The sequence below is a fragment of the Phaenicophaeus curvirostris genome, chromosome 3, assembly GCF_032191515.1.
Source record: "Phaenicophaeus curvirostris isolate KB17595 chromosome 3, BPBGC_Pcur_1.0, whole genome shotgun sequence".
NCBI lineage: Eukaryota > Metazoa > Chordata > Aves > Cuculiformes > Cuculidae > Phaenicophaeus > Phaenicophaeus curvirostris.
Window position 1 is genome coordinate 59,819,401 of NC_091394.1, and position 22,000 is coordinate 59,841,400.

The window sequence follows — 22,000 nt, forward strand, 5'->3', positions numbered from 1 at the left end:
AGCAAAAATGACCATCCATTACAGTCTCATGGGTAAAATCAGGAAGCGTGCATAGACAGTGCAGGTCTGACATCCACTGACAGATGCTGCTACCTTGATAGCAGGCAGTCTCAAAAGACCACGTTGAGATAAAATAATGCAGAAATAGCAGATAACCTAGCTTTCTGGATAACAGATCAGTGTCATCACTAGCTGGACAACTGTCAATTGCACACCTGCAATTTCCATTCTACATGGGCACTGCAGTGGTCTTGATTCTTCAGGCTGGGTGTAGGGCTTGACTGCATTGAGCTCATTGCAGGATCATAGAATAACAGTTCGAAGGGACCTTTAAAGGTCACCTAGTCCTATTCCCCCACAGTAAGCAGGAACATCTTCAACCAGATCAAGTTGCTCAAAGCCCCATCCAAACTGACCTCGAATATTTCCGGGGATGGAGCATCTACTACCTCAATGGGCAAGCTGTTCCAGTGTTTCATCACCCTCATTGTGAAAAACATTCTCCTTGTATGTAGTCTGAACCTACCCTCTCTTTAGTTTAAAATCATTAGCACTTGTCCTATTGCAACAGGCCCTGCTAAAAAGTCTGTCCCCACCTTTCTTATCAGCCTTTATTGAAAGGCTGCTATAAGGTCTTCCCACAGCCTTTCCTTCTCCAGGATGGAGAGTTACACCCTTGTTCTGAGCGTGCAAAGTTTTGAACCTTTCACTGCACTTATGTTAAAAGTCACTTTTGACTACACATAAAATCTAGCACAACAAAAGCAGCAATGATCTGTTGTTATTAAACCAGTGCTAGATTCCTCCCTCTTCTCCCTTCTCCTCATCCAAACACATCAAACACGGAATTTTTATGAACTCATGCCCTAAGCCCAGCATGACACTTGATATACATTTAGTGATCTGTAGTTGCATGACTCAGTAGCTGATAGTTCAGGGGATCACACAGGAAGGTACCAGGTCCAGCTGATTTTTTAATACAGAAACAGGAGCCTTCAGAGCAGCCAGAGAGGGGCTGTACCTCCGTATTCAGCACCCTGGTGGCTGCTATACCAGCACTGTGCATCCCTGTGGAAAGATGCTGGCAACTGGAGAGGATCAAAGAAGCTTATGAGGACTAGAAAATACATTGCAACAAAATCTCTTTTTAGCTTAATCAGGGTTATAATTACGCAGGCAGTTGAAATGATGAAACAGTCTGTTAGTGCTACAAGGAAGGGAATCACCATTTGTTCTCATTCCCATTTCTTCTTCCCACTCCTCTTTTCCCCTGTTTCCAGCCTCATCCTCCATTTCCCTGCTGTAGTTGGTGTTGGTGCTTGCGAGATCCTTTTGTTGCTGGTTTGGTTCTCTAACCCAGCAGAAAAACATGCATGTTTTTTGGTGGATTTGATTTCTGCTGTACCTGTGAGTTAAGACGTCCCATGGGAAGAGCCTGACAACTGTTGGGACTGGAGGAAGACTAGAGGTAGGAGCACATCTCCTTCCTCACTGAGGGTGAACGGTTAAACTCAAGTGAAGAAAAGCTTTAGGGCATCCAGCACATTTGATTATCTATATGATGAAAAAGCTTTGACAACAGGCAGTCTAGCGAAGAAGGATCTTTAAGACTGAGAATTGATGCTAGAAAAGTTCAAGCTATAAATAAGGCAAATGTAGAATAATTATGGGTAGCATGAAAGACTCAGTTTCTGAGCTCCTCTAGGGATATTTCAGTCACTGGTTTACTTCTCATCATGGTTTCTCCAGTTGTGCTGTGTGACAGCCAGACACTGGTGGGAGAGGGTCCACACAGGCACTGGACCACGGGCCGGGTGATGTGGTCACACCAGCCCTGATGTGTCCCAGCTCACTGATGCCCGTCCAAGAAACATACAAACCAATGCTGACACAAGGCAGTTAGCAGATCATGCTTTATTACAGGAAAAAAAATAACAGAATCATAGAACCGTTTGGGTTCGAAATGACTTTAAAGATCATCTACTTCCAACTCCCCTGCCATGGGCAGGGACACCTCCCATTAGACCAGGCTGCCCAAGGCCCCATCCAACCTGGCCTTGAACACCCCCAGGGATGGAGCAGCCACAGCTTCCCTGGGCAACCTGTTCCAGTGCCTCATCGCTCTCATGGTGAAGAGATTCTTCCTTATGTCTTGTCTACATCTGTCCCTCTGCAGTTTATACCCACTGCCCCCAGTCCTGTCCCTACAAGCCTTTGTGAATAGCCCTTCCCCAGCTTCCTTGTAGCCCCTTCAGGTACCGGAAGGCTGCTCTCCTTTATTGGGCACTGGCAGGGGCTGCCCAGGGAGGTGGTTGAGTCACCTTCCCTGGAGGTGTTTAAAAGACAGGTGGACGAGGTGCTGAGGGGCATGGGTTAGTGACTGATGGGAATGGTTGGACTCGATGATCCGGTGGGTCTTTTCCAAGCTGGTGATTCTATGATTCTCCGATTCCTCGAAGCCTTCTCTTCTCCAGGCAGAACAAGCCCAACTCTCTCAGCCTGTCCGCACAGGGAAGGTGCTCCAGCCCCCTGACCACCTTTGCAGCCCTTCTCTGCACCCGTTCCAACAGCTCCATATCCTTCTTATGTTGAGGACTCAAGAACTGGACACAGCACTCCAGATGCGTGTGGTGGAGAATGAGTAGGAAATTGCCCTTTTTCCTCCGTTAAGGGGACAGTAGAGGCGAACGAAGGCTGCAAAACGCAGCGCACGCACGAAGAACCCCTCCCCGCTCCCGCAGCGGAGCACCCGCCGCCGGGCTTCGCGCCGCCCCCGCCGCCGCCGAGCATGCGCGGGGCCGCGCCGCCGCCTCCGCCCCTCTCCGCGCCGAGGGCCCCGACGAACGGCAGCAGCCGCCTGTGCCGGAGGTAAAGGGCGAGCTGGGGCCGGGCTCGGGCTCCCCGCCGCGGCCGGGGTGGCGTGCGGGAAGCGGGGGTCGCCGGCGGAGCTGAGGGGCGGGGCGGCGGAGCCTGGGGAGGGGGTAGCGGGGTAGGCGGCGGCGGAGGAGGAAGGGGAGGAGGGCAGCGCTCGGTGCCCGCTGCCGCCGGGGAAGCCGTGTCCGTCCCCCCCGTGTCCCCCCCCCCCCCCCACCCCGGGGTCAGAGAACGCTCTCTGACATCAAAAACTCTGAGAGTTTCTTTATATCCAGGTGTTCAAGGCCAGGTTGGATGGGGCCTTGGGCAGCCTGATCCGGTGGGAGGTGCCCCTGCCCGCGGCGGGGGGGTTGGAGCTGGATGATCTCCAAGGTCCCTTCCAACCCAAACCATTCTACGAGTCTGTGATCTACGTGGCCTTTCGCGAGCTCGTGGATCCTGCTGGAATGAACTGGGTAGCAAAGGGGCGACAGTCTCATCCTCTTCAGTTTTTGCCTGAGGCTCTGGCATTTGTTATAACTTATTCTGAGTAGATATCGCCGCAGGATGCCATGTGCCTCTTGGGGCGAGCGAGCCCCGCTTCGGGTCTGAAATGGAGGCTGCAGGTTTCAGGGATAAATGCGTAATGAGGCTGTTGGAAGGGAAACACTGAGTTATTAGCGGAGAATGCCTCTTGCAAAACAGTTCGTCACTTCTGTGACAGGCAATAGGACAAAGGGGAATGGCCCCAAGCTGCGCCAGGTGGGGTTCAGATTGGACATTAGGAAAAAATTTTTCACTAAAAGAGTCATCGGGCACTGGCACAGGCTGCCCAGGGAGGTGGTGGAGTTGCCATCCCTGGAGCCGTTTAAAAGACGGGTAGATGAGGTATTTAAAGGTATGGTTTAGTGGCAGAGAGGTAAGGCTGGATTCAGTGATCTCAAAGGTCTTTTCCAACCTGGTGGTTCTATGATTCTGACGTCTCAGCCTGACCTCCGTGAGGTTTTTGTCCTGGATCTGCTTTAGAGGTGAACTTCCACGGTTTGTAAGCTTCTAACTTCTGGAACTGAAAATCAGTGTTTGCATGTAGGTGGTGGCTTTGTGGCCTCTTGTAATCCATGGACCACTAGCAGGGAACACTTGTGGGTGGCATTTTTTGTTTCTTCCCCCTGCCCAAGTATTGGCTGCTGGTTCTTTCGGAGCCGGTGTTGCTACAGGCTGGCCAGAGTTGGGGTTCAGCTGGATCTGCTGCGTTCAGCTCCCACACTCTGACCCAGAGAGTTTGCCAGGAAGCCCATTTCATCCCAGCTGTAGCATCGAGGGCAGTTTGGGACCAGTCCCACCTGCAAGACTTCCTGCTGGCAGCCCCCCGGGTGTCACAAGTGCCGTCTTCTCACAGTCTTCAGCCAGTGGCCCAGTACTTCCCTTTGGCAGACAGGATCTGCTTAGCAGGACGTGCTTACTAGACACTGGCAGTCAGACTTTCCAGCCAAGAGTACTAAGAAACAAGGAGAGGTCTTCACTGCTGGATTTTGTGGGTCAGTGGCTGAGTTATGGCTGTCCCTCCAGCCCCACGCTCTTCCTTTGGTTTTCACTTTCGTTTTCCTAAACGCTTTTCTTTCTCATAGGATGCAGGAATATGGAAATGATCAACAAAAATTATTCTGGTGTTGATGTAGATTTTTAATAAAGAGGTTGTAGTGACTTGTTTTTTATGGAAGCCACTCCCCAGCTCCTAAAGCAGTTACAGCACCTGGTGAAGCCCTTGTTTTGTGCTGTGAATAAGGTTGCACAGAAGTCATGGACAAGTTCTTCCTGAGGTTACTTGTGGTCTCTGACAATGGCCGTTGTTATTACAAAATTGTATTTTCAACTAAATACAGTATTTTTGTGGGTCTCACATTGCCTAATGAGGTAATTGTGGCATTTGTGTTACAACTGCCTATGCAGAAATTGAAAATACCACATGGAAAGTTATGAGCTTCTTGAATGCAGTTACAGTGGTGACAGTTACTCTGGCTATTTAGTTGGAAAACCAAAGGTAGTTACTGGTGAGATTTTAACGAGAGAGCTGACCAGGCAGCTTCTTGGTAGCAGTGACAAACACTGGGGTTTGTGAGCTCTTTGCTGAGGAGTGAAGATTCCTGGGAGGTTGTGAAGTGGCTGGATGAGCTGCTGGAGTCTCATCTTATGCGATTTAAGGACTACCATATGGTTAGCTTTGCTAATACTCTTCTACAGGAAACACCATGCTCCTGTTTGTAAAATAGAGGAAGGTTGAGGTTGCCAGTCTGTGACAAATGTCACCAGTAATCACATGCAGAGTGATACTGGCTGTGGAGAAATAAAGCTAGACGAGATGTAAATGCGATAGGCTTTGCGGTGTAGGAGTGAGTCACTGGGACCAGGGATCCAGCAGACTCTGTACTGTGTTGTGCAGATACCAGAGCTTGCCATCCACAGAATGCTGCTCCTGTGATCCTCGTCACCCTCAAATAGGGTGACTCCTTTGGGAATGCACTGTCCTTGCTCTGCCCTCTTTTCCTGCCAGTGTGCTGCTGGGAATGTGCTGGCTTTGAATGTGTGCCAGAGCTTGGTCTTGTACCTGAGTGTACTAGGGCAGCTGTAGCGTAGGCGTAGATGGTGTGTCTGATGCTGTGTGTGACTTGACTGATGTTAGCAGCAGAATGCCGCATTCCAGCACCGCTTACCTGAGCAAGGGGTTTGCTGAGGTTTTGCTTGTATTTGCTGTTACCCATTCTGAAAGAGCAGAAACACTCGATCGTTTTGTGTCAGTGCTGGAATAAAATAGAACTTTCAACTGGTTTTCATAGAACATTTTGGGTTGGAAGGGACCTTAAAGATCATCTATTTTAAGCCCCTCTGCCGTGGGCAGGGTCACCTCCTACCAGACCAGGCTGCTGAAGGCCCCATCCAACCTGGTCTTGAACACTTCCAGGGAGGGGGCATCCACAACTTTCCTGTGCAACCTGTGCCAGTGTCACCACCCTCATCATGAAGAATTTCTTCTTAACATCCAGTCTACATCTTCCCCCTTCCAATTTAAAGCCATTCTCTGTCATCCTATCACTGCATTCTCTGATAAAGAGCCCCTCCCCAGCTTTCCTGTAGGGCATTTTCAGGTACTGGAAGGCCACTGTAAGGTCTTCCTGGAGCCTTCTCTTCTCCAGGCTGAACGACCCCAATTCTCTCAGACTTTCCTCATAGCAGAGGTGCTCCAGGCCTCTGCTCATCTTCGTGGCCTTCCTGTACACCCATTCCAACAGTGTCAGTAGTGTCAGATACAGTAGTCCAGGTGTGGCTTCACAAGAGAGGAGTAGAGGGCGAGAATCACCTCCCTTGACCTGCTGGCCACACTTCTTTTGATGCAGCCCAGTATGTGGTTGGCCTTCTGGACTGTAAGTGTACATTGCTGGCTCAATGTGTTTTAAATGTGTATGTTTAATTCGTAAAGCTTCCAGGCTTCAACTGCGTTTGGTTTAGTTGTAACAATTAGTCAGAAATGTCAGCAGCAATTAATTATTACAACATAACTGGCCATGCATTCACAGTTCAGATCTCTGTCACATTTAGGGCATGCTTTTTTTAAGTTTTAATTGTAGCTTGCCATGATAGTGGAGCTGCTGGGCAGTCTGCTGAACAAATAGAAAAGCTGTTGATGAGCTCAGTGTAATATGAAGAGATGTCTATTGTGTTACTGCAATATCATATTAGGCATCAGTGTGTGTTGTTTCTTTAGAAATCAACTTAATATCTGCACTTAGAGAAGCAGTAGCTCAAGGATTTATTCCAGACCAAAAGTGATCACTGCATTTTTGCTAAATTACTACACGAATAAGTACCTCTCTTCTTTGCATGAGAAAATGAATCCCCAAACCAAAAGCTTTTAATAGAGCTGCCTCAAATTCTGCTCTCAGTGCCTTCTCTAACATGCAAAACTACATCAGTTTGCTGCTTTCTGATTCTATTCCTCTCCCCCCTCAATAAAATGTTGCCATGTGTTGATGTGAAATGTTTTAACGTGGTCTTGAAAAGTTCAGCTGACTGGTCTCAGTGAAAACATGAGTCAAGGAGCATTGGAAAAGGAGATTTCATAAAGCCTCCAAGTGCTCTGCTTTAGCAGAGCTGGGTGTCGGCATGGTGCCTTAGAGGATCACGTGAAGGGTTTTTTTTTTTTTGGTTTTGCCTGTTTTCATTTCCTTAATTTTTTTTTTTGAGTCTGTGTGGTTTTGTTTTGTGTCATTGCTTCCTGGTAAGTTGTCACAGGGCACTCCCAGCATCACATGAGAGCTATCCTGAAGGCTCTGTGTGTTTTGAAACTTACTGCTGACTAGATCTGGCTGCTTTATGGTCTCTTACTGTGATTAATGTGTTGCAAATGGACACAGGAAGCCAGTTCTCTTTAGTGGCTTCTTACTGGAACATCAGAACTGATGGAAGTATTGAGATACTTTGGATCACAGAGCGAAAGCTTCTACACTTGTGTAGAAATACTGTCCCAGTTAAGAGGAGGAGTTTATGCGGAAGATGATTAGATTTTTTTCTCTTAACCCACATCATCATTGCTTCCTGGCCTCCTAAAGCCTGTTTGTGCAATGCTCCTTGTTAAATGGTATGGTTTTGTCTGTATAAGGCTTTCTTATCTTTGAGACCTAAAGTTTGAAAGTGCTGAGTGTATTAAATACAGCCTATTATGTAAAGGCTATTGTTGATAATAGATTAAATGGGTAGTCTTAATGGAACTTACCTGCAGTGCCAGCTTGCTGAGACTTGCAGGTCACATATCAACTGGCTTGCAGGTCACAGATCACTTACTTAATGCTTTACGTCTGTTTTCTTTTTGTCTTCTTTTTTTTTAAGACGTAATCCTGAGTAAATATCTAATGGCTAACTCTCTTGGTTTTTGTCTTCCCTCTAAGCAGTGATACTGCATCAAAATGTCTCTCTATCCTTCCTTGGAAGATCTGAAGGTGGACAAAGTTATTCAGGTATGGTGGGCTTTAATAACATGAGTTTTGATCGTAACATTATATCTGATATTTAATCTAGGGTAGGGGATACTTCTGTTGTAGGTGGGAATTTGTTTTACCATGGCACTCCACAAAGGGAAAGACAAATGTTTTACTTTATAGCTTGTTATAATATGATTAATGCTTATTTTACACTGTTTGGTATATTTGTATTGTTCTGTGTATTCATTTATAGTAATTTGTCTTTAATGTATCAATATGCTTGGGGGTTTATGAAGTACAGGTACTTGATCTTAAGTAGGCAAACATAGTCTCTTCTCATACTCCAGCTCTGACGTGATGATTAGGTATTGACTGAACCTGCTGTGTCTCATTGTCGATGTCCAAACCTGTGGCAGAAACCTTTCAGGGTCAGTTGGCCACAAAAAGATGTCATCTGGAGTCACAGACTTGTCCTGTAGCTATTTCATAGTAGTAACCAGTTCTCTCAACACTTACTAAGATGATCACATTTGTGTAAAACCCTTTATGTGTAAGAATATTGGCAGCTTTATTATCAGAGAGAAAAAAAAAATGTGAAACACAATGATGAAAAACATTTTAATGGATGAGAACTTCTATGAGAAATTGGACATGTATGTGTTTTATGAGGAGTTTCCTTGCTTTCTTCAGTATTTTACATAACTTCCATTTATTTCCTGGACTTAGATTCCTTCCCAGTTTAAACAACAACAGGGAGTTATACTGCATTGTAAAGTGGTGCTGCTTCTGTCCTTGTCCTTCTCATTGGGAAGCAATCAAGCAAACTGCACAGCACAGAACAGCTTATTAATTCTCCTGTGTGGTCCCAAAGCAGAGTGCTTCAGTCTTACCCAGCTTGAAGTTGTGGGCACTGTGTTGGGGTTTCTCCTTGTTGTGTCCGCCTGCACTTTCCCACCCTGTTCTTATCTCACTGAAGTCCTTTATCTACAGTCAGGTAATGCTGAACTGAAAAAATAAAAACCTAGCCTGGAGCCAAGAATGTGCTCCTTCAGACTTTTAAGGACCAGCTGCTAGAGTTTATGTATTACAATTACAAATTAAATTCGTACTGCTTAACTTCTGAGACCACTGAATGAAGCAGAGAAGAAATGGAAGTAGGATATCTCTATGCTGATTCCTGTAAACCTTGGTACATATTCTGTCATCTTATAGAACAGGAACTCTTCTTGCACGTTCTTACCCATACATACAGCAGGGCTTATGAACTTGGGCAGAGTGCCTTGTGCATGTGACCTATGCCTGTAGTCTGTTGTGGGGTTTCACCGACAAATTTAACAGTAAACCCTACAGAGGTTTCTATAGGGAACATAATAAATTATTCCATTAAGCTAGTTTAGTCTTTGATGACACTGTAATCTCAAAGGTCATTTTTCCAGAAACCAATTCACACAGGACAGATGCCTGCTGTCATACTTAAAGATGACTGTCCACTCAAAGTTTCCTGGTGGAAAAGGGCTTAGGGTTGCTCTTTGAGAGCCAGTTGAACATGAGCCAGCAGTGTGCCCAGGTGGCAAAGAAGGCCAACAGCATCCTGGCTTGTACAAGAAATACTGTGGACAGCAGGACTAGGGAAACGATTGTCCCCCTGTACTTTGCAGTTCACCTTTGGGCCCCTCACTACAAGAAAGACGTTGAGGTGCTGGAGCATGTGCAAAGAAGGGCAGTGAAGCTGGTGAAGGGTCTGGAGCACAAGTTACATGAAGAGCAGTTGATGGAACTGGGGTTGTTTAGTGTGGAGAAAAGGAGACCAAAAGGAGACCATATTGCTCTATATAGCTACCTGAAAGGAGGTTATAGGGCAGTGGACATCGTTCTGTCTTCTCAAGTAACAAGTGATAGGACAAGAGGAAACAGCCACAAGTTGTACCAGGGGACACTTAGTTTGGATATTAGGAAGAATTTCTTTACTGAAATAGTGGGGAAGCATTGGAATAGGCTGCCCAGGGAAGTGATTGGGTCACCATCTCTGGAGGTATTTAAAATACATGTAGATGTGGCACTTCTGGACATGGTTTAGTAGGTGTGGTGATGTGGGGCTGACGATTGGACTTGATCTTAAAGGTCTTTTCGAACCTTAATTATTGTATGATTGTATGAAATTAGGATTTCACAGAGTTCTGCCACTTGATGAGTGGGATGTCAGGCGAGACAGCCTGTGAGAAAATTCTTGTAGGGGTGAGAGAGAAGGGAGGTAGAGCCAAAAGCATTTGAATACAGATCCCTGGGGGAGAGGCTTGGGTGTTCTTGTTGCCATTATCAATGAGGAAGACACCCTTCAGCAATTTCGTGACAGCTTCTCACTCCTACTGATCATAGTAGGAAGGGTAATGGGCTGTCTGTTGAGTATAGCTGTGAGAGAGGGGAAGTAAATACGGTTGTTGCCAAATACTGTTGTTTCAAGAGTAAGCCATCCCACTTTCACTAATATTTTTGGCAGCAAAAGCTAAATTATTTGCCTCTCCCAAAAGTTCATTATAAAAATGGCTTCTCTCTAAATACGTCTGCAAGCACTCTTAGGAGAAAAGAGGACAGAGTGGTGAAAGACAAAGTCAGCATCCACAAATGAGTGAGATTTAAATGACTCCCGGTTAAGACTTTTTGCGTTAAGCATTCTAACCTGGTTGTGCAGTGTTTGAGCTTGAGACAGTTCTTCTAAATACATCTGATATTGATAAATAATGAGTCATTCTTGCTCTGAAACTTGTTTCTAAAAACAACTTCCTGGAGAGTGCAGGACTGCTAAATCTTCTATTTTTAAGCATGATTTCCATAAAAACATGACGTAATTTGACCGTCATGTTGTGTTAGGTGATTTATGTGTCCTGTTCAACATAATGTTTCACTATGCATTTAGTAATTTCCCCCCAACTTTTGACATTCAGCCTCAGGAGGGCTATTGGGATAGCTATTTCTATCATCCTTAACAGGCCTCTGTAAGGCAGTGTTTTTCACTGGTCATGATTGCACAAGGCCAAAAAAGTAGCTGCTGAGATATTGAGAAGGAAGGAAACCGACTTACAAATATGAGAGATGGTACTGAAGTAAGTAGGTAAACAATATAGAAACAAAGCTTAGTGTGTTCACTGTAGTGGCAGCTTCTATAGAATGTTCATTTCTTTCAAAAGGTATTAAACTAATAGCATTAGACTGTGTGTAACTTGCAACCTATAAGGGACTGCAGCAGAACTCATGAGTGACATCTGTAAACAGTGAAGAGAAAAATGGCTGCTATCCAGCTGAAAAAATAATCACAAAACACTCTGCCAAAGGTTATGTCTTAGAACTTGAAAGTTATAAAGTTTTGTCAGACAAGTTTAATGGTTTTTTTTAAGGAGATATTATGCTCTTTATCTTGCTTAAGGATGAAACCAGAGCAGCTTGACAGTAAAGTCTTTCTGCATTATTACTGTAGCCTCATTTCTTGGGAAGATACAAGTTGATCTCCCAAAGTACTTTGATGCTCCTACAGCATATTGTATTGAAGTTATATATTTCAACAGAAAAGATTGAATTTGGAGCTTCAAGGTGAATAGTAACTAGCATATTCAAGAATAAAGAAAATACTTAGTCTCCTGGCTGTATTATTTATAGATTTGTCTTTTACAAGATAACATGTGTGAATGTCTTTGCTTTTAGGCTCAAATTGCCTTTTCTTCAAATCCAGCTAACCCAGCAATCTTGTCTGAAGCTTCTGCTCCCATTCCTCATGATGGAGGTAAGCTCATATACTATATAGAATCCTAATGTTGTGGAAAGTGGTTATGAAAGCCTAAAGTGAGAGTAGCATCAAAAATACCTATAAATATGGAATATCCTGTTTACTAAGGGTGAGGTCATGCCTTTTTGGAAACACCAACACCTACCTCAAACCACCTCAACAGAGGTTCTATAGGAGTAAAAAAAAATGTTGGCTTATAAAAGGAGTTTGTGGCAAACATTAACCATTCTCCTGACTTTTCAAACCTTTCCAAGTGAGCCTAACAACAACATCTGCTGTTGGTACCATTTAACCTCTTTTTAATTCTTACCTCAAGAACTTAGTTGTCCTTATTTATTAAGTGTATTTTTGTAAGCTTTAGAGGGCAACAAGAATCCGAGTGCCTTTTCTATCCATAAGAGCTTGCTTGGGAGCAAACACGAGTCATCGTCAATAGAGAAGTGCCCAATAAGGTGGAACTTAATCTTGTAGGGTTGTTAACATAAAGCTTCCAGCAAATTTTGGGACCAGATGTCTGGTGGAAAATATACCAGACCTAAAGCTGAATGGCTTGTACGCACTTTTCCTCCTTTTCTCCTGTGCACGTGTACGTCCACGGAAGTGCAGGTATGTTTGAGTTCCAAGCTCTGGGCTACTAAGTTACACTTAGTGAAAAATTCTTAAGCCTCTAACCAGCATGAGCAGCAGGAGTACTGGAACAGCTGTCAGCAATGCTGGTGTATCAAATATTAGAGCTTGGTGAATGTAACTTTTGTCTCCAGTTTTCCTCTTGGCACTTTTATGTCTAAGATGATTTTAAGGCAGGAGTTTGTTTGTGCAGCTCACCAGAAAGCTCACAGACCAGTTTTAAGTTTGCTTTAGGAGTCTGTTCTTGGCAGCATTCTTTCTGCTGTCCAGAGTTTGAGTTCTTCTGCAGTTTTTGTGGCTGCTGGCCAAGTGACATAATTTTGACATTGCCTTGTATGAATTGCTCAGGATCAGTGTGTGACTGAAGGGTAATTAATCACTCGATATATCCTGAAGGAAGGGGGACTCCACCATCAATAGGGTGTATCAAACCTACTAGGAATACCTCTGTCCTGTCAGAGATGGCAGAATATACAACATCAAGAGTTTCTGAATGTTTTCTACTATTTGGAGGTGTCTTTGTTTTTAATGAGTATAATACAGCCAGCAAAGATGCATCCTCTGTTGAGGCCTCTTCACCCAAGTGACAGGGGACAGGACAAGAGGAAATGGCCTCAAGCTCCGCCAGGGGAGGTTTAGGCTGAACATTAGGAAAAAATTTTTCACAGAAAGGGTCACTGGGCACTGGAACAGGCTGCCCAGGGAGGTGGTTGAGTCACCTTCCCTGGAGGTGTTTAAGGCACGGGTGGACGAGGTGCTGAGGGTCATGGTTTAGTGTTTGATAGGAATGGTTGGACTCGATGATCTGGTGGGTCTCTTCCAACCTGGTTATTCTATGATTCTATGATTCTTTTGTTAAAAACGAAAGAGAGAATTTGAGTTGCTGCAGAAGTCTTCAGTATTGGCTAAACTACAAGCTGATAGATCAAACTGGAAATGAGATCAGACAGGACAGCTGTCGTTTAAAGCAGGATGCAAACATGACCACTGAAAGTATTAAGGACCAAAAAAGTCTCTCAGTTATGCTGAAATTCACTTGGTGATGACCTTTGTGTTCCTTCCCAGAAAAGTTATTTTCAGTTTCTTGTCAAATATGGGTCCTTATAATAGCTGGGTTTATACATGTACCCATAAAGGAACAGTAGAAACCTAAGCTTTGTGAGCTGGGCATCGTGCTTGCTTACAGGACTGTTGCTTGTACCACCTCACTTTCTGAACAGTCTTTTCTGACCCCACCAATTTAATGAGAACAGTACATGGGCTCTTAAGAGTTCTCATAACTGCCACTTGTTAAATTGTACCAGTTAATTCTCCGTGGAACATCAAGAGCAATAGCAAGCTTATTTCCAGAGCGGACTCAAGATCTGACAAGTCTGTCAGTTTAACTTCTTTTCCTCCCGCTCCTTGCACCCTGCTCCTCTAGAGTGCAGAGGAATCTCTTGCTAGATGTGTTTGTTTTGTCTTGTTGAGAAGAGTGTCTAAAATGACGTAATTTTGAAGCTGTGAGAAAATGACAGCTACTTTCTTATGAAGACTGTTAAAACAGACTGCGCTGTGGACCTTGCAGCCAGGAGGACTGTCTTCTGCAGAAACTTTACCATACCTGGGATCTGAAATGTCCTTGGTATGGATGCCTCTGGCGAGTGTTGTCTTGCACTTGGTGGAAGGTTGCTTTGTGTGTATTCTCCAGCATGCCTGGTTTGGGGGCAAGGGGGAGAGTAGTTTCCCCACTAATTGCTCCAATGCTTTGGAGCAAGGGCATGTCTTCATGGACTGCAGTGCAAAGTAGTTTTTGGAATTTAGCACTGTGTGTCTAATGTTTGTGCTGTAAAGAATGAATGAAGTAACTGAATCTAAAAGTTCACAGAATGGTCAAGGGTTGGAAGGGACTTTTGGAGATCATCTAGTCCTACAACCCTTCCTGCAGCAGGTTGCACAGGAACATGTTCAGGCAGATTTTAAATGCCTCCAGAGAAGGAGACTACACAGTCTCCCTGGGCAGCCTTTTCCAGTGCTTTGTCTCCCTCACGGTGAAGAAGCTTTTACTTCATGTTCAAGTTGAACTTCCTGTGCTCGAGTTTGTGCCCATTGCCCTTTGTCCTGTCACTGGGCTCCACGGAGAAGAGTCTGGCCCCACCCTCCTGACATCTGTCCATTAGGTATCTGTAAGCATTGATAAGATCCCTCTTGGTCTTCTCCATGCTAAACAGACTGAGCTCACTCAGCCTATCCTCATGAGAGAGATGCTCCAGTCCCTTAACCATCCTTGTGGCTTTCTGATAGACTCTTTCCAGTAGTTCCGTGTCTTTCTTGAGCTGGGGAGACCAGAACTGGACGCAGTACTCAAGTTGGGGCCTCACTAGGGCAGAGTAGAGGGGGAGGATAATCTTCCTCAGTCCACTGGCTGCAGTCTTCTTAATGCACACCAAGATACCGTTGGCCTTCTTGGCCATGAGGGCACACTGCTGGCTCACAGTTAACTTGTGCACCAGGATTCCCAGGTCCTTCTCCACAGAGCTGCTTTCCAGCTGGTCAGCCCCTAACCTGTACTAGTGCATGGTTTTGTTCCCGCCAAGGTGCAGGACTCTAGACTTGCCTAATGAAGTTGACTTTCACTAGGTTTCTCTCCACCCAGCTATCCAGCCTGTCCAGGTCTTGTTCAACGGCAGCACAGCTCTCCGGTGTATCAGCCACTCCTCCCAGTTTTGTGTCATCAGCAAACTTACTAAGGGTACACAAAACAAAGTTTGCTGTAAGATCTCTACCTGGAAGTGTTGCTTGTCTGGTGTCTTTTTGAAGCTGGGCTAGAATAACAGTTCTGATTCAAGTGGTCTTTCTCTGTTAATTTTCAGATTAAATACGTTACCATAGTGCAAGATTTTTTGAAATACTTGTATCTATGAAAGCAGTGTTTGTTCTGTTAAACCGACAGTTGTGTTGACAGGGCTTTTCTTGTTTTGTTTTTCTCTTGTAGGCTTGTACCCCAGACTGTATCCAGAACTTTCTCAGTATATGGGCCTGAGCCTCAATGAGGAAGAGGTGCAGAGAAACTTGCCAGTGGCAGCAGCTGCTCAGCCGCAGGGTGTAGGTACCACTCAAGTGTGTTTTAGAAAGCAGAATTATAAAGGCTAAATGTATATCTAGCATTTTAAATAATGAACTAATATTGTCTTAAGTACCATACTTGACTGATAAATTAATTGTTTTAAGTACCTGTGCCTGGTTTATTTTCTGGTCTTAAACTGAGCAATGTATTTCCGATGTTGGGGGGTTTGAGGAAGAGCTGGTGTCGTGACTTAATTTGTGTGGTTTATTTATGTATTTTTAATGTCACTTTATATAAACTGATGTATACCTATTTTAAAAAGTTGAAACTAAATTGTCTGGCTATTTTATTTTAATCAGCAACTGGTAACACGACCTTCTACTAATTACATGGTAGCTCCAGTGACTGGAAATGATGTTGGGATTCGCAGAGCAGAAATTAAGCAAGGCATCCGCGAAGTAATTTTATGTAAAGATCAAGATGGCAAAATTGGACTTCGCCTTAAGTCTGTTGACAATGTAAGTATAGAAGCTTAGTTTTGCCCATAGAGATCTTACTGCTGGATTAAATTAATAGTGAAGTCAGTGTATGGTCACAAAATTGTCTTCTGTAAAATGCTTGCTTATCCTTCATTAGATCAATAACTAGATTTCCAGCTGTCTAGATTAGAATCTAAATTTACAACAGCATATGTTTTATAACACCTGAAAAATACTTGAAATTTTTTTTTTTGCACTTTAGAGCATGAAGCTATCCTTGCAGAGCTGCTGTGTGTATTGCTTGTTAGCAATACAAGACCTTTTTTCTCTGTTTTTCAATGAGCAGCATGCAGAGAAGTGCCCATGGCTTAGAAGTGGCTCCTCTTTTATAGATTCTTGCAGTGCATTGCTGGTGAGAAAAGTAAAGATAGTCAGAGTGTTATCTTACCTATGTGTAAAGAGTAATTTTGGAGTAGGCTTTTTTGAGTTTCCCTTAACGTGAACATAGCTGCAAGAAAATCCTTAAACCTGCTCTGAAACTTCTCTGTTTCAGTATCTTTTTGATTCTTAACACGGAAAACGTTACTCTTTGTTTTTTATTATTTTTTAAAAAAAGATGCCATTTAACCTGATTTTTTTTTAAAAAATTGTACCCCAGGTTTTATGTAGACCTAAAGTGCTTTTTGTAGTTCTCCTAACTTGGGAAATTCTGGTGTTTTCTTAGAGAGGCATTCTTTTTTTGTATTTCATGCCCCTGCCCTGCCTCTTCCTTTCCACTGAAAGGACTACGTACCATTTTCCTTGATATGCTTTACTTGGGTTTAGGGGTAATTTGACTAGAAATCGTTATTTAATACTTCGGCATTTTACCTGAGGTGCTAGCAAATTTTAATTGATAAAAAGCTGAAAAGTAATAGGGTTGTGAAAGAAGGAAAAACCTGCCTTAGAGTTCCTAGAATTGCTGATCTATTTCTCCAAGTACGTACAGACTTGGATGTCTTGAAAAGAAATTATTAGTCAAATGCACTAGGAGATATACCACTAGCCTGTCTTGATCCAGTTGCTCAAATTTCTTCTTAAAACAGGATGGTATTTACTCCTTCAAGTCAGGCTTTTATTATGCTTGTGTCTTTTTTTTGATATCTAGAAGTCTACAAAGATCAGATTTTCCTACTTCCTAACTTCATGCTAGCATGAATTATCAGTAATGATTTTAAGCTGAAAGAGGGCAAATTTAGCCTAGGTATTAGCAAGAAAATTTTTACTGTGAGGGTGGTGAGGCACTGGAACAGGTTGTGCAGAGAAGCAGTGGATGCTCCATCCCTGGAGGTGTTCAGGGCCAGGTTGGATGAAGCTTTGAGCAACCTGATCTAGTGGGAGATGTCCCTGCTCATAGCAGGGGGGTTGGAACTTGATGATCTTTAAGGTCGCTTCTAACCCAAACTGTTCTATGATCTCTTAAACACATCTAGGAACAGATCAACATTTCAAAAATGCCTCTTAAGGAGAGATCATTAGCAAGTCCTTTTTTTTCATTTAGTTGTTATTACATAGAGAATGGGAACTTTAAAGTGTTGTTCTGTCATTTGGTCTTTTATCTTTAAGGTAGAACTTCTTCATGTTTTTCTTTTTTCCCCCTTCTCTTTTGTAGGGTATATTTGTCCAGTTAGTTCAGGCAAACTCTCCAGCATCCCTTGCTGGTCTGCGGTTTGGGGACCAAGTTCTGCAGATCAATGGTGACAACTGTGCCGGATGGAGTTCTGATAAAGCACATAAAGTTCTGAAACAGGCTTCTGGAGAAAGGATTTCAATGATTGTTCGGGACAGGTAACGCCAGCTGCTGATTGTCATTTTCCATCTCAGAGTAATCCTGTGGGGTTCGGGTCTCCCCTCACGTGAGCAGCACTGCAGGCATAAAAAAAAGAAATCTTTATCCGTGTTCTTTAATGGTAAAGATCCTCAGAAGTGTTCCCTTTTGTGGGGAACAGTCAAAATAACAGTCATGATAGTTGTTAACTTGTAAACTTACAGTGTGTACCTCTTGCCTGGGCTTGGTGAGGTATAACACTTTCAAAGTAGATGAGTGAGTGACAGCGCAAGTCAGACTTAAGCTCTGAATTCAAGAGTTCAGTGGTTTTTCTGATGCACGTTGACGTTTGCTTATACTAACTGAAAAAAGCAATAGAAGTCAGTACTGAAATATTCACTGTTTAAAATCTCCACTTGCATTTTTATTTAGCGTGATAGTTTTCTTGTGGACTTTATTGCTTAGGTATGAGTTAATGCAGTTTCACTAGAAGTATATTTGATAAACCAGCACTGATTTCTTTTAAGCTGTGTTAGATAAGGAGCATATAGTGCCATGTGTGTAGTAATAATAGGTGAGATACAACATAAGATCTGTGGGCTATGAGAAGACAGACAGGTAACTTAACATGATATGAGTGGGTATAGATCTTGAAGATTTCCAGTGTTCTTCAAGAACCAAGTTAGACCCAGCGGTGGGTTTGCTACTTCTATCGAGCAACTGCTTCTATCATCTATTTAATCAAAAATATTGTGGTAGTAGATTCCCTGCTCTGTCTACTGCTTCTGTGCCCAAATCCCCATCCCTGTCCTGGATTTGCTAGCTTTTAAAGATACAATTTAAAGGTTTATTGTCTGCAAAGCAGTAGAAATGCTGTTGTGGAAGCCTTGTACTCCAGAATCTTGTGGTTTACCTACAGTTGTTAAAACTGCCTGCCCTCTTTTATCTACCTTGTAATGTTTGTAGAGAAAACTTAATTTTAATGGACATTTATGTTTGGTTGGGTATTATATGATATATTTGTATTATAATTAATCCAGGTGGTCAAATGTCTATAGAAGAGGAAAACATGTAAGGTTTACAAAGAAGTATTTATTAATATAGCAATATTAACAAAATGAAATGAAACCAAACTACTTTTCATTGTAGTTGATGTACGAGTCTTTTAATTACGCTTACCTTTTATAAGTTGAAGATGCTGAAATAGTGTTGGTTCTCTCTGTGGTCTAGTAGACTAAAACCATGGTATTGTATTTTAAATGTCTTACAGGCCTTTTGAACGAATTATTACTATGCATAAGGACAGTGCAGGGCATGTTGGTTTCATATTCAAGAACGGAAAAATAACCTCGATAGTGAAAGACAGTTCTGCTGCGAGAAATGGACTTCTTACTGAGCACAACATCTGTGAAATTAATGGCCAGAATGTAATTGGATTGAAGGTAAAATAAGTAGCATGTGTTGGGTGTGGATAGCTGTGAGCTTGTTGTGTGCATATAGTAGTTGTGTTTTGGAGAGGGAAATGGATTGTGGTATACTACTTAATGTTCATACAATAAGGAAGTAATTCATGAGAGGTAACTTAACTTGATTGGAGAGACATGTACATTTTGAGTCTTCCTTGCAGTTTTATATCTGTAGGCTAAGCATCTCATTCTGTTTGTTCTCTTCTGCCTCTACCTGGCTAAGCTGGCCCTCAGTTTTTATTTTTAGGTCTAACTTGCCTGGCAAAACAAAGAATAAGCTTCCTTCTGCCAGCAAAATGTCAAATTCTAGTAGGAATACTGTGTGTAATGTATTCCTGTATTCCTTCTTTAGTCAGTTTGTGTAAGATACTGATAACCAAACATCCATGAAGTGGTATTGCAGGTTCAGTGTTTTGCCCTGGAGGTTAAATACTCAAAGCAAGGAGTTGTGGGTCTCTTAATCTGCGTGAAATGTGTTGAGGAAAAAGCTCTTGAACTGCTGCTGTATTAGTCAGCTTAAGTAATGCTGCTCATATGACTTCTTGTTTAATAACAGGACCCCCAGATTGCAGACATCTTGGCAACAGCTGGAAATGTAGTGACCATTACTGTCATGCCTTCCAGTATTTATGAATATATAATCAAGAGGTGGGTAATAAACAAACGGGCCACAGTGTTAATTATAATCAAGTTGACAAGGACTTTTTTTGTAAGTTAAATAAAATGTGCTGATGATATGACCTAATTACAAACTTAACATGAAGGCTGAGGGGGGAGTTGTCTGAAAATTTGCTTAATCAGATGTTCTAGTCAAACCAGTGTGTTTTGGTTCTGGTTTTAAACTAATCACGTTAGTGATGCTCTGCTGCTGCTGCTTCTCTTGAGAAACCCTTCTCTAAACTTAACTAAACTTGAGTTTCTGAGAACTTTCAAGTATACGTATAACACAAGTATTTGTTATCTTAAAACTAAAATGTTGTTTCTAGTGCAACTAATTCTGGGAAACTAAATGCAATTCTTGGCAGGATGCAGTACTTTTCTAATCCTTTGGCAGCACTGGCTTTCCACAGCTAAATCTCTCCTGCAAAAATGTTTTTGAGGTTGCTAGAGATCAATAATGCTTCAGGCACAATTGAGGCTTTTTCTCCACTTGGTGTGCTCTTTCTACAAAGCTTGCTTCAGACTAACAGCTACCTTTCCCTCTGTCCTCCTCCAAAGCTGATACTGCTTTGCTTGCACACATGCAGGATCATGAAAGCTGCTGCTAACACGGCTCCATTACTGATAAAAACATCAAGTGTCATGGGCTTCTATTCTGTGTGTACAGTTTGGTGCAGCTTTTCTATAGCAACATACTTGTCAAAAATAGTGGAGTAAAAGGCCAGTTTTCCAATTGTATTAAAGGGCTAGCAGTGACAAAGATGCAGTGATCAGAAACTTTAGTGGTCTTCTACAGCTGTCTTACAAAACTGAATGGCCTTTTCCTTTTCTCTAGGATGGCGACTAGCATTGTGAAAACCCTGATGGATCACTCTGTTCCTGAAGTCTAAACTTGCATCCTGTTATGTGCGTGTACATAACTATAATGATGATTCCACTAAACTTGGGCTGTTATACTCAGTGATTTCTTTCTTCTGCACATGAGCCTTTCTGGAGGCTAAGAGAAGATATGCTGCATCAAGCACTTGCATCTATAATGGCTGGGAATGTTACAGTTCAACATATCTTGTTTATTCACAAACTGTAAAACTTGTAGCCTTATATGCTTGACAAATGTGAAATTCCACTTGTGTTTTGACTTCTTTGGTAGGTCTCTTATTTAGTTTACTACTACAATAAGCCATTGCAACTAAAGGAACCAGATAACACTTGCAAAGTTACGTGTTGTTACCTACAACAATGCTGTGCTTTGTATGTTTTAAAACAATTGAGTATTTTTACTGCTTTCTGTTTGCAAGAGTAGATTTGAAATAGTGTATTAGAGGTATGGCTAGTACTAGTTAGCTTTTTGTTCTAGTAAATAATGTTTACACAAGAATGCCAGCTAAGCTGAGTATAGCAAAAGGCATCATACAGTAGGTAAGCATATTAAATCAAAGTAGTGTACAGATACTCAAATCTTTTTATTACTTGATATTACTTGATATACAAATTGTAACTAATGTGCTTATCTCTTGCCTTAACCATGTTCTTAAAGATTCAGAAATAACCAAATAAATGACTGAAACTTTAGATAGTCTGTGTGTGTGTGCATGCTCCTTAAGATGAGCTATAAGCTATTGTTTAGTTGAGGTCAGTTCCAATGAACAACAAAGACAAGATAGGAAACAGCTTAAAATAGCTTTTCTAAGGCACCTCACTGCTCAATGCTGAAATGTTTTAACAGGGTAGAGCTGGGATCATCAGACAAGATAGGCTTAACTGTTTTCATACTTGCAGCTTAATACATGGAATATCAGCCTACCTGTTTTACAAGACATACTAATTGCATAGATGCCATTTCATTTTAAAACTATATGTAGCTTGCTGGATGTACTGGGTCTGGTTAGGATGGAATTAACTTTCTTCACAGCAGCTGGTTCGGTGCTGTGTTTGAGTCATGTGACTAGAACAGTGTTGACAACACACCAGTGTTTTGCTGAGCAGCGCTTGCAGTGTGTCAAGGCTTTTTCTGCTTTTCACTCTTTCCCCTGCTCCCAACAAGCAGGCTGGGGATGGCCAAGAGGGGACACAGCTGAGTCTTCTAACGCAAACTGACCAAAGAATTCCACACCATTTGACATTGGCTCAGCAATAATTCATGGAGAGGTGTGTCTTTCCAAAGTAGCTCTTGCTTAGAGCATCTGTCTGCTGGTGGGAGGTGAGTGCCTTTGTATTGTTTTTTTTTTTTCCTCTCCGCTTAGTAAACTGTCTTTTAGCTCAACCTGAAAGTTTTTCTAGCTTTTGCCCTTCTGATTCTCTTACCCATCCT

General features: G+C 42.7%; 1 protein-coding gene across 2 annotated transcripts; it reads left to right on the forward strand.

The window, feature by feature from the left end:
- The first annotated feature begins 2,781 nt into the window (after positions 1–2,781).
- SDCBP (syndecan binding protein) lies at positions 2,782–21,261 on the forward strand. 2 transcript variants are annotated; one of them, XM_069854142.1, is made up of 9 exons: positions 2,782–2,868; positions 7,794–7,862; positions 11,523–11,601; positions 15,206–15,315; positions 15,637–15,795; positions 17,408–17,583; positions 18,834–19,005; positions 19,586–19,677; positions 20,525–21,261. In XM_069854142.1, the coding sequence occupies exons 2-9, from the start codon at positions 7,812–7,814 to the stop codon at positions 20,577–20,579; spliced, it is 894 nt and encodes a 297-aa protein (XP_069710243.1). In that variant the 5' UTR covers positions 2,782–2,868; positions 7,794–7,811; the 3' UTR covers positions 20,580–21,261. The 2 variants fall into 2 exon arrangements, with proteins under 2 accessions (XP_069710243.1, XP_069710244.1); XM_069854143.1 differs by having other exon boundaries at positions 2,792–2,868; positions 7,797–7,862.
- Positions 21,262–22,000: the final 739 nt, after the last annotated feature.